The following is a 15,288-nucleotide window of genomic DNA, read 5'->3' on the forward strand; positions in this document are numbered from 1 at the left end:
CTGTGTGGCGGGGGGGGGGGGGGGGGGGGGGGGGGGGGGAATAAAGGCCTCCTGTAGTGAATCCATGTGTATTTGTAAGAAAAATATCCATATTTCAAATATTTCTCTCACTTCCGTTAATACGCCGGTATTGCCGCCATTCATATACTTTTAATGATAGCCAGCAATGCAGCTCGCAGTCACTGAACGTGTATGGGTTGATAAGGTAAAACTCGGGACAAGTTTTCTTGCGCGCGTGCGTTTTTGACACGTCTTGACTGTCGTACAGTCTGACGGCGCGGGGGGGGGGGGGGGGGGGGGGGGGGGGGGGGGGGGGAATAAAGGCCTCCTGTAGTGAATCCATGTGTATTTGTAAGAAAAATATCCATATTTCAAATATTTCTCTCACTTCCGTTAATACGCCGGTATTGCCGCCATTCATATACTTTGAATGACAGCCAACATTACAGCCCCGTGTGCAATACAGCTCGCAGTCACTGAACGTGTATGGGTTGATAAGGTAAAACTCGGGACAAGTTTTCTTGCGCGCGTGCGTTTTTGACACGTCTTGACTGTCGTACAGTCTGACAATAATGACAACTGAGATCCCACAGTGTGACATGATCATCATGTTCGTACAGTCTGACAAGTACAATCCTAAAGGACTTTTAAAAAAAATCACACAGTGTGAGCCCGGCTTAAAGTAAACAGTCTCTCTGAGAGCAGCTTGGAAGAAAGGGGTGGGGTCAGCAGAGCTCATTAACATTTAAAGGAAAATGCTACAAAAACGGCTTGATCTGAAAAGAGCTGTTTTTGACAGGGTAAAAAAGGTGTTTTTTTACACTACCATTGAGAAATTTTAACCAAACTGTTACAGACTTTTCATTAAGACCCTAAAGAATCATATATCAACTTGTGGAAAATGGGCATCCTATGCCCCCTTTAACTGCTGACACTTGCATTTGAAAAAAAATTCTGACAGCACCAACAGGGGGTCAATCTTTGTCTAACATGAGCACGGATAACAAAAAAAAGCTCTGGCTTGGTCAAGGGGGTCATGAGACATGGCTGATCAATGGGAGTGAAACAATCCAGACCTTTTTTTCTCACTAGGATGACCTTCCAATAGATTCTAGTGCACCAGTACAGTTTGTTGAGTTTTGTTTCAAAGGTCAAGTCATGAAAGTGGAAGAATCTCCAGTGTTCTGACTTTATGCAATCATGCAATGCGGGCTTTTCCCAAATCAATGACTTCATTACAATTTCTCCCTATTAAAAAGAGCAACTTCTGGATGACAAATAAAACTTTATCGACCTTATTTTTCAACTTCGAATTAAGCTGTTTTCTGTGAATTTGCAATGCTTTGATTCATTAGCCGATATAGGTAAATAACTAGAATAACAAAGAGCAGTGAACGGTAAAATTATTTGGCTAGAAACCAGTGTTTGTATGATTACGATAATAAATAAAAAGAATGTGATAAATACAAGTTTGCATTATCACATTCAAGGCAAAAAAACTCCACTCCATTATATATATATATAGTATAAAATTTAAGGTTGTGCTATGTCCATTCACCCCCCAAAGATGGCCCTCTTCTGACCTGGGAGGTAGATAATGTACTTCCCTTTCAGCCAGACCAACTGGAATTCCCTCCCTCCTTACGTCCCCACCTGCCTCGTGCCACCTCATAAAATTGGGTCAACGCTAGTTTATCAAAACAACTGAAGCCTTGCCCAGACAATAGCAAACAGTCTCCTCTGCAGACTATCACACATTACCATCTGGTCACACACGTGCAAATCCACTTGTGAACATGAAGCAAAACTTGACCTTAGCGAACCAGCAAACATGGAAGGAATAGACACTTACTTTGTCCAGAGGCCTCTTTAGCTGATAGTGAAACTTCTCCTTCATCTCGTCCAGCAGCTGTTTGAGTTGCAGTTCCTCCGGTGTGCTCTCATGCTTGCGGCCCAGTTGTAGGTAGCAGGGCCACTTGGCTGAATCGAAGCCCCAGTGGCAGGTCCTCTTGTCGGGGGACTTGTGCGAGTGCATTACAAAGTTCTGTGGGGAAAAGAGCAGCTGGCATTCCATGCACTGAATACAAGGAGCGTCTGGCTGGACATAGAATTGGGGCACGAACAGGCCTTGGCACTTGCCCAGACACTGGTGCTCGACCTGGAAACTGGTCTCGCTCTCCTTCAGCAGGCCTGGGCCTGGCAGTTTGCTGTTGGGGTCTGCCGAGAAGGCTACACCCGGGCGGAGCAGGGCGTTGCAGAGGCGTTGGGCATCAGTTAGTGTGATCAGGCCACAGGAAGGTGCGTTGAAAGGCAGGATGCCCAGCACCTTGAGGATGTGCAGCTGCTCAGCATCGCATCGGGAACAGTAAACGTAAAGTTCGTCACAGACAGCGTTGATCTGCTGCAGAGAGAAATCTCGCAGAACCGAATTGAGTACCTGGGGCAGACAAAGGCGCTTCTCGCCACCTACAACAAAGCAGGAGATGGACTCTCCTTCGAGCAGAGAATGGGTGAGCTCTGTGGAGCTGTCGCAGGGAACCAAGAGCGGGCCGCCTCCGAGGACTGGCGGAGACGGCAGGGGAGCCATGCCAGCAGGAGAGGTGCACTCCTGCACAGATTTTGCTGAGAAGGCAGCAGGACCTCCCAGGGAGCTCTGGCTGCTCAGTGTGAACTGTGCCAGAGTGTGCTTGAGGCCGGCGCTGAGATCTAAAGCCTTGGAAGCCCCGACAACGTGGAATTCTCTTTCCTCAATGTCCATTTCTGAGCTGCTGTGTTCCTCGCGCTCCTTCTTGACCTTTGGGGGTTTGGGGACGCTTTCCAGGCTACACTGTTTCAGGTGCATCTCCGCCATTACCCGCTTTTTAATGGGTGCATCCTCCAGTCGCTCCCTGTACAGCCGCTTCATGTTGCCTTTGAATGACGTCAGGTCTTTGAAAGGGGTTTTCAGACTCATCTGAGGGCTGGCCATGTCCGAACACAGATGTTTGATCTTTCTTGGATGGTAAATATTCAGCTGTTCTTCAAACACAACACCTTTAAGTTGGTCCTTCTTTCCTCACTGTTAAAGTTTGCAAATCCTTTTAAGTCCAGCTATATGCATGATGGTGACAGAAATAATGGTCTAATGTGCTTCCTGTGAAGGAAACAAAAAGAATAAAAAATGTTTAAATTGTTAAAAACATTTAGCTCCAATTAAAATTTTACAAAGACAACGAATCAGAATGTAAAGCCACACAAACACGCATGAAAAGAATATGCTGTCAAGGGCAATAAAAAGAATCCAGAACAGTTTTTGTGTTCGGCACAGTGCTAAACTAGACGACAGAAACATTTTCACCTCATCGGGATAATCTAATTTGAGACCAATCGATCTAAGGACAGTTTCTCGGTGGTTTAGTGCGCTGTTTTTCTCTATTGACAACATGCCGAATCCGTCAACGCGTTAAATGAGTCAATGCACTAATAACGTCGGTTTAACACACCGATAACCAACAACAACCGTAACTAACAGTGAGCAGCCATTTAGTCCTGTCCAACCACAGCAAGCTTGAGATAAGATGCAACGTTAATAACTGTACATAACCCCCACATCTATGAGAAGATCAAATCACACGCGCCATCTATAATAGAGGAAAAGCTGACTGAATCTGATCGCAGAAGAAAAGCCTGAGTGATACTGACGGAAACGGTATTTCCTAGCAGGAATTTGAAGGCAAAATGAGAGATCAGCGCATGCCAATGAGCATGCTAAAAACCAGCACGAAACGCGTTTAATTCGTTATTCACAACATGCTTCTCTGTCCCACGAACCTTAAACGACGCATACTGGCCAAATTTAACACGGTCCCAAAGCGCAAGCTCCTCGAAATAAAACGTCATTTTCGCCTTGTTATAATTTACCTAATTTGTGTGACCGCTCGGGTAGACTGACCCTGACCGCAGATGTCGTTTCGTTTCCTCGTAAAATAACCATTTTCCAGAAACACTGACAAAATGCTGTCTATTTTTAACCCTGAGCGACAGTGTCATAATTCAGCTTTATTTCAATTAACAAAAATGTTTTTTGTTGATGGGTTTTTTAAAATTAAAATATGTCATATACGTCCACTGATTTTTCATCTTGCGCTATAGAAGTAGCAGCTTAAAAAAAACATTATCGGATATGATGTCTGAGATGACCTAATTATAAACCACCCAGACATGTTTACGGACATTAGTTTGAGTAACTGTTATGCTAGTACAAATGTTGTGGAGGTTTTTGCCAAGGACATTATGTAATAGCACTAGAACATTCTCTGATGCTGAGTAATGGCCTGGAGCCAATCCAGCAGTTTGCTTGGTCCACAGGGCTTCCACCATCTAATGGGCTTTTTATTTTATTTTTTAATGAACCCATGATGGGGTGCTGGGATCACCTTTGGTTCAGTATCCATCTCTGAGTGAGCCATTTGTTAGATGTCATTTAAATGTTAAATGGGAGAAGCTGAGCTATGAGGGTCTGAATTCAACAGCCCATTCACAAACACCTACTTGCATTAACACTTTTAAAGGCTTGTCCACCACACTGACCCAGGTCATGTTCAGCCAAGACGGGTTTGTGAAGATCTGAATAGTTTTGATGTGCTTAGAGGTGTTGTGTTTTTGTTTAGACTGAATAGTCACACAAAAGAACAAGAGGTTACATTGACACCTGCATTGGAATATCTATCATTTTAAAGCTTAAAAAGTGTTTTTTGCATTTGCCAGAATATGCAAAACACCAAAAGTCTGATCTGAACCAGGCTTGTGGATTTTAGTAGTATTTTAGTGTAACAGGAATATTATGTTTTTTAAATATTGTTACATTAATTTGGGTAATTAGCATGGAATTTAAGCAATGACAACAAGTCCCTGCAACCTCGAGAACTATTTTAAACCTTTTTAAAATTATTTTAGAATTACTGTATGTAATGCTGTTTTAATAAATGATTTGAGACACAGTAGAGATAAGTTCATGGATATGTATTGGTGTTAATTAATTAATTAACAATAAAGTAAATAAATAACATTTTATTTAATAAACATATATACATAAAATATATTTATAATACAAATTACTTGTGTACACACATATTATTTTTTATATTTTTTACTAAATAAAAAAAATAATTTAATACATACATATATATATATATACAGTATATATCTATATATATATATATATATATCTATATATATATATATATATTTAATGTTCTAAAATCTTTGAAAAAAACATGGAGGTTACTTGTCAACAACCCACTTTTATCCCTGCTAACTGTGATTTGAATATAACTAACATCATTTGCTGGTTGGGTATAAAATAAATTTTTACGAGATCAATGTCATCGGCCATGTGTGAGGTTTGATGCGCCAATGATCAGGGCCCATTTCAGTGGCGTTTTCACCAGTCGCTGCAGATAGCAAGGTCAGCAGATGTATTATGAAAGCAGGTGCGCCCACACACACAGTGTGCTGTGCCTGAACTCCAAACAGTGCATTGATTTTTTTCCCCAAAGGGTAATAACATCATCCCCGTATTGTGAGGAGTAATTTAAACTTAATATGGGTAATTACTCTCCAATAGCTGATAGTTCATTTAAAGCTTGACATAATGCTATTTGCGTGCAGGAGAATGAAGGATAAAGAATGCCAGGAAAATGGATTAAGCGCTGATGGGCCACACAGTTAGTCAGGCAGCTGTCTTCATTACAGACTATGGGACTAAGCCCTAAGCACCCCCCGAGGACGTATAGCTTCAGAGAAAATCTATATAGAAATGCATCATCAGACAGCAAGACAAACAAACGCTTATCGCCAGCACTAATGTTACAAGGCAGACTTGTGCTACCTGCTCTGAAAAGGAGTTTCATTCGGGTTGTTGTTTGAACAGACGATCTAAAGGAAACACACCTGGCTATACTTCCCTAAAGAATGATTCAGAATAGCAGATGTATTTTGTGTAAATACACTGTAAAAATGATTTTTCAAAGTTGTAAATAAAACAATTAATACTAGAGTAAGTTCTCTACCGCTAATCAAACAAGGTCACACATCTCTTCTTTAGAGGGCAAGCCTGCTCTTTCTTCCACAGGGAATCGTGTGCCCTGCTCTCGTGAGAAAGAGGACACAGAGACAATGTCACAGAGCACAGTCTGGCGCAGAAAAACATTCACATTCATCGTTCCTCACGGATTTACAGTAATGGCCAAAGTCATACAAGGTGAGTCGTTCCACCGGTACTGTCAAAGCCAGACGCGTGAGACGAGGTCCTCAACCATCTGGCCAACAAGGTCCAGCTCCGCACTCAGGCATGTTATACATATGTTTATTTAAATCACAGGAAGTGGATTTAAATTTTTTAAACTTTGAAATCAGATTATGTATGCATGGCGGCCACCGGTTCACATCACTGTATTAAATTTTTAATATCATGTTTACATATTAAGAGAGATTATTATTTGATGCGGACGGTTCAAGCCCAAAGGAAATTACAGCAATGAAATGGTTTGATGTTGGAACGTCACATTTTTTTGAGCTTCATTTGTTTAGTCTACAAATGCATATTATGTCTCTTACGAGATTGGTACTGATGTTAAATATAAAACGAGGTATACTGTAATGAACTAGCTCAAGATGACAAATGTTCACTTGTGATACTGAGGTTTAAAAAAAAAAACTTTCTCTTTTTTGTTTTATTGACCAGATGTTTCATCAAAAAATAAAATACACAAATATTTGTAAGAATTATTAGTTTTATGTAATCAATTTTGCAAAGGAAATTCATTACAAGTAGTTAGATGTGAATTGTCACAACAAAACAAATTGCTTTGACACTTGAGAGATGTTGAGTTTTCCTTAAATACTTTAATTAGGTGTTAACAAAAAACTGGTACAGTTTATCCAGTCGGTTGATAGTGTTTTTCCATGTGAATATTAATATACAGAATATCCAAAGAATAAAAAACAGGTCCACTTCAGCCCCCTGTTGCTTCTTTAAAGCATAGCACATTGTTTACTTTTTTTCTGGGAATGCATGGAGGGCTTTAAGCGATTCAATCATTTATAACGCCGGGTTGCTAACGAGTTCCTCACAGCTCGAAACCAGTGTGAACATCTGTGAAAATATAACCCAGTTGATATGTGCATGATGAGGAATGAGAGAGGGTTATTCTGTGTATGAGTCGCCTGTGTTTAATGTCATCATTTGGTCATTATTGTCAAAGGTCCTTTCAATGTAACACATAAACAAACAAAAATGCATCCAGACATGATCTGTTTACAAAGCGTTCCACTCAAAGAGCTCGGCGCCATTGATGGGGCTGTGAAGGGTAAACACAATCCAAGGCCCCTTACTACATCATGCATCTGATCTTTACCGTGACTGTAACGAGAAACAATGAACTCATGTCCGATGACGCTCAGTGTTAAGTATATAAACGGAATATCATACCCAGAAAGGCAATGTATCACATTTAACACAAAAAGCAAGAAATAAAAGAAGAAAAAGTGAGAAATACTTCATACATGCAGCAGCTGAAGAGTAAAAACAAACTTTTACCTCATCAATATGGAGAACACTGACAGGAACCTACTCATTTTAGTGTCTTATTTTGGTCCTGTGTTGAAGAAAGCTGTTGTATTTTTCTCCTTCCTTCCCCCTCTATACAGAAATCTTCTCCTTTCACAGTTTGTCAGTATTTACAACAGTGTTCCCTGCTCCATTCTTACAAGTTTGATACCTACTTCAATCTACGACGAGGCCATATGCCCAATCATTTTAAAACAACTTATGGAAAACTCTGATTCAATATATTGTGCACATTCTATATAGATGCCAGTATTCTTAAATAATAAAAAAACAACAACAATAAAACAAAGTATAAAGTTTTTCTTCCTTGCGCTACACTTTTTTTCTGAGAGGCAGAGCAGATAATCACAAAAAAAAGTCTTAAAAAATATCCCATGTGGTATAGAGTTTAAAAATGGCTTAATATATATGCTCAATGGATTCTCTTTAATATATACAAATAAAATGTGTATCCAACATCATTACCACTAGGAGTTCCTGCGTACCATCACAGTCATTCTAAAGTCTTTTCCTTTAGTTTGCAGTGTTCAGTAATCCAAAACTGGCATTCCAACTACGTTGGTCAATGCACAAAGGCACTGATAAATTTCATCAGTGCTGATTTACATGTCACAAAAATAAACAAGAAAAAATAGACTTAAGGACTAGTGGTTACAAATGGCAGAAAGTGAAAGAAGTTTGGCAAAGTTAATGTTTCATCTGGTCCCAACAAAATGAAGTCAGGTTGTTGTTTCCTTTCTGATTGTTTGCGACCATGCAAGAAAAGGCAGTGATGATATGCACGTAACAGAAACACACAAGCCGTTCACACACACTCCTCCGCTGACATCAGCAGAGGGTTGATGTACTCAAAGCCTTCAAATTCAGACTGGTCGATCTTCTTTACAGCATCACTGGGAGGGAGACAAAGACATAATCAATCAGTCTGAACTGCTATGGCACATTTAACACATTACGGCTTTCAAATAGAGTCCAGGCTGGAAAACAGGGATATATGGAAACTAGGGAATCCTGTTCACAGAACTATAATGTGTCATCAGGGATCGTAAATTTGATATTACTTCCCGATGAAACCTGCATCGCTGTGGTAAGGATCTGAAGCAGATTAATGATGCCTGAGGTCTGATTCAGAAAGCTTGAGGCGTGACACAGACAGATACACATGAACAGACACTTACTCATCATCAGGCGTGAGCTGAATGGGCTCATTGGTGAACTGGTCATCAAAGTTATCCAGCCCAAACTCGCCAGAGATGTTGGGCTTGAAGGGCGGAACCACTTGCTTCTGCTCCATCTGTGAAACAGTTAACATGAGTCAATTAATGACTATGAATATGTGTCATAAAGCAGTCTCACACTTCAGCATGCAGTGCTCATCTTACTAAATATTAACCAGTAATTGCATATGGCAATGGTTTAAAAAAAAGCAACAACAGTGACCTATTCATATTATTAAAAAAAAAGCATTAAGTCTCTTATGCTCATCAAGGTTGCATTTTTTTGATAAAAATACAGTAAAAACAGTAATATTGTGAAATATTATTACAATTTAAAATTACAGTTTTCTATTTCTAACGGTTCTCCTGTGATGCAAAGTTGAATTTTCATCAGCCATTACTAGAGTCTTCAGTGTTACATGATTCTTCAGAAATCATTCTAATAAGTTGATTTATTATTAATATTGAAAACAATTGTGCTGCTTAAAGAGATAGTTCACCCAAAAATTCAAATTCTGTCATTAATTACTCACCCTCATGTCGTTCCAAACCCGTAAGACCTTCGTTCATCTTCGGAACACAAATTAAGATATTTTTGATGGAATCCGAGAGCTTTCTGACCCTCCATAGACAGCAATGCAACTGTCACGTTCAAGGCCCAGAAAGGTAGTAAGGACATCGTTAAAATGGTCCATGTGACAGCAGCGGTTCAACCGTAATTTTCTAAAGCTACGAGAATACTATTTGTGCGCAAAGAAAACAAAAATAATGACTTTATTCAACAATTTCTTCTCTTCCGTGTCAGTCGACGAGCGTTCACAAGAGAACCACGACGAATGCGTGTGGTGCTGCGCAGGAGCCGGTGTTCTTACGTAGACATGGTTCAGTAATTATGTAGAGGAATGTACATACATGTGTCATAGTACTCTCGCGAACGCATGTCAAAGGCTGACATGGAGGAGAAGAAATTGTTGAATGAAGTCGTTATATTTGTTTTCTCCTCATAAAATTAAGGTTGAACCACTGATGTCACAAGGACTATTTTAACAATGTCCTTACTACCTTTCTGGGCCTTGAGCGTGGTAGTTCTGCTGCTGTCTATGCAGTTTCAGTAAGCTCTCGTATTTTATCAAATATTTCTTAATTTGTGTTCCTAAGATACGGGTTTGGAATGGCATGAGGGTGAGTAATTAATGACAGAATTTTCATTTTTGGGTGAACTATCCCTTTAATACCTTTTGGAGGATTCTTTGATGAACAAAAAGTAAAAAAGAACAGCAATTATTCAAAATAGAAATCTTTTGTAACAATATACTACCGTTAAAAAGTTTGGTGTCAGTATGTTTTTTCTTTTTTCTTGTTTTCTCCAAAAACCACTGAAGAACAATCTCAGCAAGGATTTAATATTATATTTAGGCAAACCGAAAAGGGTTCTCCAGGGTTTGTTCAGTACTGCTATTAGTTTGGCCTTCTCTATGCTGTAAACTTAACAGGGCTGCAAGGTCAGGATCTGCTCTCCCTACAGGTCGACTCGGGCACTGCAGCCTGCCTGAGTAGAAAGTGTAATCTGAGCCCTTCAAACTGCCTGACCGCCACTTTGTGTGAGTGTGTGTGTTCACCCAGACCAAACAGGGACAAGAGGTCACTGTGCTCGTCTGAGTCTTGTCTGCTGGTTTGACATCATTTAAACCTGCCTCACACATGATACAGTTCACTGTCACAACCTCAGACCAGAAAAATCAATGATTTGACACCTTATCACCTTCATTAAATCACCAGCCTTACACGTGATCGTTCATGTCATGATACAACTATGAACCACCAAAAGGCTCACTTCTCGTCTGCTAGATTATTTAAATTATTTGAAAAGAAATCATAAAATGAATGTGAAAAAAATGTGAATTACCATTTAAAGTCCCTCTGTAGTGAAAATCAAGTTTTTTATGTTGTTTATTTGTCTATGTGGTGTTTTTAATATGCTTTTAGACAAACCAAGTGCCAATCTATTAATCAACACCATTGCTGTGTATTTTCTCCTTAAAACTGTAGTTCCCCAAAGGCTGACCCAGAAATATGGTTTGAAACAGCCCTTGGTTTGCTACGTCACAAACCAATAACCAATCACGGCAAGGGATCGATTCCTATCACTAGCATGCAAAATATACCAATACCAGCACAAAACCAAAAATAAATCAGAGCAAAAAACCCATGAAACTGTGGTTTAATGTGAATTTAGAACCGCTAACTTGCATTATAACTGGGGAAGTCGTGGCCTAATGGTTAGAGAGTCGGACTCGTAACCCAAAGGTTGCGGGTTTGAGTCTCGTACCGGCAGGGATTGTAGGTGGGGGGAGTAAATGTACAGCGCTCTCTCTCCCACCTTCAATACCACGACTGAGGTGCCCTTGAGCAAGGCACCGAACACCCAACTGCTCCCCGGGCGCTGCAGCATAAATGGCTGCCCACTGCTGCGGGTGTGTGTTCCGGGTAAATGCAGAGCACTAATTCCTAGTATGGCTCACCATACTTGGCCACATGTCACGTCACTCACTCACTTCACTTAACCCGTGGCAACAGTGTAAAAGCAGCCCCGAGTCAGCCCCACCTCTCCCGCAGCTGCGTCTGCACTTCACACGCGTATGCTCGCGGGCACGAATTAACAATCACAAACGGCTGCATTCGAGTCTTCAAGGCATTTTAGGACACAACATCGTCAAGTAAGTAACTTTAACGAATGTTACAGTATTCACTGTAGTTGTCCGCTAGTAAAAACATAGTTTTATCAGTCATTATCCGTGTATGCCATTGTTTTGCGTTTACTACAGTTCAGTGGATCAGGAGGCGCTGGCTGGTGTGACTGAGTGGAGGCGGGACTAATTTGCATATTCATAGATTCGCGTATAGTAAATGAGGCAAGGGTGTAGAGTTACATTCAAGCTATTTTAATCATGAGAAAATTATTTTAGCAAAAAAACAACATTTAAATATGTCATTTTGATGATCAAAGATAAGTTTTAAGGGATAAAATATTTGACTACAGGGTGACTTCAATAATTACGTAAATCAGGAAATTTAAAGGATAGTTTACCAAAAAATTATAATTTTGTCATCATTTAGTCACACTCATGTCATTTCAAACCCTTATGGTTTTGTGTCTATTTAAAAAATTATACATAGTGCAGCTATATCACAACAGTGATATATTACTGTCTTATTGATGATGATGATGATGATGATAATAATAATAATAATAAAGTAAAGACTCACAAAATCATGAAGGAAACACTGTATAAATATATTTTAAAAATACAGCTGTAAATATTGACTAGTTTTTAGGTGAACAATACTTTTAAAGCTGATGTTCCTGAAATGATACTTTAAGTGGTAATAGTGCTCACATCAAATGACATGAATGAGTAATCAAATGGTTGGTTACTCAAGGTCATAAACAACACTAAATAGTTATTCAGGCTCCAGAAAGTCCTCTGTTTAGTTTCACTAGCGTCAGGCTACAGCGAATGACTCATGCTTCCGTTGTGGGCTCGAGTCAAAACATCCAATAAGTAAGATAAAGGAAACAGAGATAGCGGTGACTCACAAGATCCCAGTCTACATTTCGGAAAAAAGGATGGGCCATGATGTCTGCAAAGCCTGTCTGGGGGTGACATCCGAGGCGTTCCTTTGGTTCCTACAAAAAAAGGGGGGAAATAAATAAATAAATGAGGGAGAAGAAACAAGACAGCAAAGAAACAAAAACAGATAAACAAAGAGAGTAGAGATGTTAGAGTGAAAGAAAGAAGTAAAACAAAGGTGAGGAAGAAAAGACGAAAGGAACAATGATTATGACAGCACTAAAACAGGTTCATGTGACATAAGGACATTAACATTGATATGTCTGGTCTGCTTTACCTTGTTGAGGAATCCCTTCAGCACGCTAGCAGCTTTAACCGATAACGATCTGGGAATTCTGATCTGCTTCTCCAAAATTACTGCAAATGAGGAACAGAAAAAAATGAATGGGATATACTGAGAGACATATACAAATTTTTTTGAAACATGCATGCTTGTCATGTACCTTGAAAAAGATAATCTTCAGTGTTTTGGTCAGGGTTATCAGAGCTGCCGACTATGTCAAATGGTGACCTCCCAGCCATCATCTCAAACATCAGGACGCCCAGTGCCCACCAGTCCACACTAAAACCTGTAGAGAAAACATGCACACACAAAGTTGAAATAAACTTAATAAATCTTTAGCCTCTGAAACGGGAAGCTTAGCACTGACATAAACTCAAATGGCAGAAAGTCATGAAGTAGACACTAATAGCAATAAATGGATTAAGCACTGTGTGCCAGTGCACATAGTTGCCAACTGAAAGTCTTTGTGAAAAGGCTTGGCTGTGTGTGAAATGTGCTTACCATAGTCTTCTCCTCTCAGAATCTCAGGTGCAATGTAATTGGGGGTTCCACAGAAAGTGCTGGTTGTGTCTCCTGGTCTCAGTCCCTCCTGTATAAGAGATGAATATTGACCAAAGATTTAACCAAAGAAACATTCAGGCACAAAATACGATGAGTGATCTTTTTTTTTTGATGGCCAATGGCTATATCTTAGAGACCATATACATGGAATTTAGATATATCACAATATTTAATATTTAAAGGTAGTAAATAACACGTGCATCATTTCTGCACAAATTGTTTTATTTTAGATAATATTTACTAAAAAAAAAAAAAATGAATCAATTTGAAGAAAAATGTAAAAAAAAAAAATATATATATATTTTTAAAACAAAGAGACACATACTTCATGATTAAGTAATCCTATTATAGTACTTTACACAAATACAGGAAAAGATAAAAACACAAATTAAACGAAAGTAAAAACTGTAACCAGCAGTGCATTCAGTAATATGATATGTTTGTGCACAGGGAATTATTTTAAAGAGCAGGTAACATTTTTACATACAGTACACAATGAATTTGAGATAAATATGACATAGCGGCAAACTTGAAATCTCTTTGAATTCGCCAAAGTTTCAAAATCATTTGTATATTTTCCCATAGTGTGTTGTGGGTGGTTGCCAGGGCACAGCTATGAGGTTTCAAGGATGTTGCTTGGTGCTTATTTACTTCAAGTTTAAAGAACCCACCCTCAAATCTCTGATATTCTGGACAGTAGGTATGGCTTAATCAAATGAAGCTTAACTCTTTCCCCGCCAGCTTTTTTTATTTATTTTTTAAAGTTGCCAGTCCCCACCAGCATTTTTGATCATTTTCACAGTTAGCAGTATGTCAGCAGTATGTCAAAACAAAGAACAGTATGTAACAGTTCCTGGATCGTCATTTCATTCAGTAATGTTAGGCAGTTTTGATTTATATAATGATTAATGTTTGATGATCACGTTATTTACATATACATCTGCTTACATACGCGAACGCTTGGTTCTGCTTCTCGCCGTGTTTTGAGCCAGACGTTCAATACCTATTCAGAAGATGCGTAATAGCGTCTCCTACAATACAGCAGTGAAAACACGGAAAGCCAGAAAATTCCGTCAATGGCGGGGATAGAGTTAATCAACTGAGACAATGAACATATTCAGACTAACCTTACACATGCCGTAATCAGTGAGTTTGATGTGTCCCTCTGACTCCAGCAAAACATTGTCCAGCTTCAGGTCCCTGTAAATGATTCCACGCTCATGGAGGTAGTTCAAGGCGAGACTGATCTCTGCGGAGTAAAACCTGCCAGCAGAAAGAATAAGAGAAACAGTTAATGATATCATTTGTGTTTCTGTTCCTGTGGTGTGCCATTCAGTAGTGTTGGGTTCGAGTCCACCTAAATCGAGTCCAAGTAGAGTCCGAGACAAGTCTGAGTCTAAATTCAAGGGTGGGGGTAAAGGAGTAGGTATCTTGGTGAATGGGAACTTAAGAGCAGAAAATGCACCTTTTATCTCAATATAAAACAAGCTTTATATCATTTTTAGATTTTCAATGAAATATGAATTTTGAATAATCAAAATTAATTTGTGTCTGCTTATTCTATTCATCAGGGTTTGAACCATTAAAGAAGAAACTGCATTTTAATTTCTGGGTTAAAAAAACGAAAAATGAATGGACGCCAAAGTACACGGACCCCTTAGACAGGGCATTTTGAATTTTTTCTTGAATGAAAATGAGGCTGTGAGGGATAAACCTGGTCTGTACAATGGCACACACTGTGTATAAAAGCCCTACATATACTTTCCATAAGTCACAGGCAACTCACACCTGCTTTATTTTTGAATGCATTTATAGTTACATTAATTACAATAAATTACGTTATGTAAGGAATAATTGATGATGGGCCGTTGAATTATTAGAAAATAATGCACACCCAAGGTGATTTTGGACCCATAAAAACTATTGCCACACAGATGTTTAGAAGCTAGAAACTGCCACTAATACAAAAGCAAAAAATAATAAACT

The 15,288-nt window shown here is 39.3% G+C and overlaps 2 protein-coding genes across 2 annotated transcripts in view; both read right to left on the reverse strand.

The window, feature by feature from the left end:
• The window catches only part of LOC107557528 (ski-like protein), a 33,648-nt gene extending 30,515 nt beyond the window's left edge, over positions 1 to 3,133 (reverse strand). The window contains exon 1 of the mRNA XM_016240973.1: positions 1,853 to 3,133. Coding sequence (XP_016096459.1) covers positions 1,853 to 2,968 — 1,116 coding nt within the window. The 5' untranslated portion in view covers positions 2,969 to 3,133. The remainder of the gene's footprint in view (positions 1 to 1,852) is intronic.
• A 3,638-nt stretch (positions 3,134 to 6,771) lies between these two features.
• Positions 6,772 to 15,288, reverse strand: part of LOC107558824 (protein kinase C iota type-like) — a 23,067-nt gene continuing 14,550 nt past the window's right edge. Inside the window, exons 11-17 of the mRNA XM_016242513.1 lie at positions 14,430 to 14,565; positions 13,243 to 13,330; positions 12,902 to 13,027; positions 12,736 to 12,815; positions 12,425 to 12,514; positions 8,788 to 8,903; positions 6,772 to 8,502 (exon numbers count right to left, since the gene is read on the reverse strand). Coding sequence (XP_016097999.1) covers positions 8,415 to 8,502; positions 8,788 to 8,903; positions 12,425 to 12,514; positions 12,736 to 12,815; positions 12,902 to 13,027; positions 13,243 to 13,330; positions 14,430 to 14,565 — 724 coding nt within the window. The 3' untranslated portion in view covers positions 6,772 to 8,414. The remainder of the gene's footprint in view (positions 8,503 to 8,787; positions 8,904 to 12,424; positions 12,515 to 12,735; positions 12,816 to 12,901; positions 13,028 to 13,242; positions 13,331 to 14,429; positions 14,566 to 15,288) is intronic.

The sequence above is a fragment of the Sinocyclocheilus grahami genome, unplaced genomic scaffold (assembly GCF_001515645.1).
Source record: "Sinocyclocheilus grahami isolate Dianchi unplaced genomic scaffold, SAMN03320097.WGS_v1.1 scaffold21.1, whole genome shotgun sequence".
Classification (NCBI taxonomy): domain Eukaryota; kingdom Metazoa; phylum Chordata; class Actinopteri; order Cypriniformes; family Cyprinidae; genus Sinocyclocheilus; species Sinocyclocheilus grahami.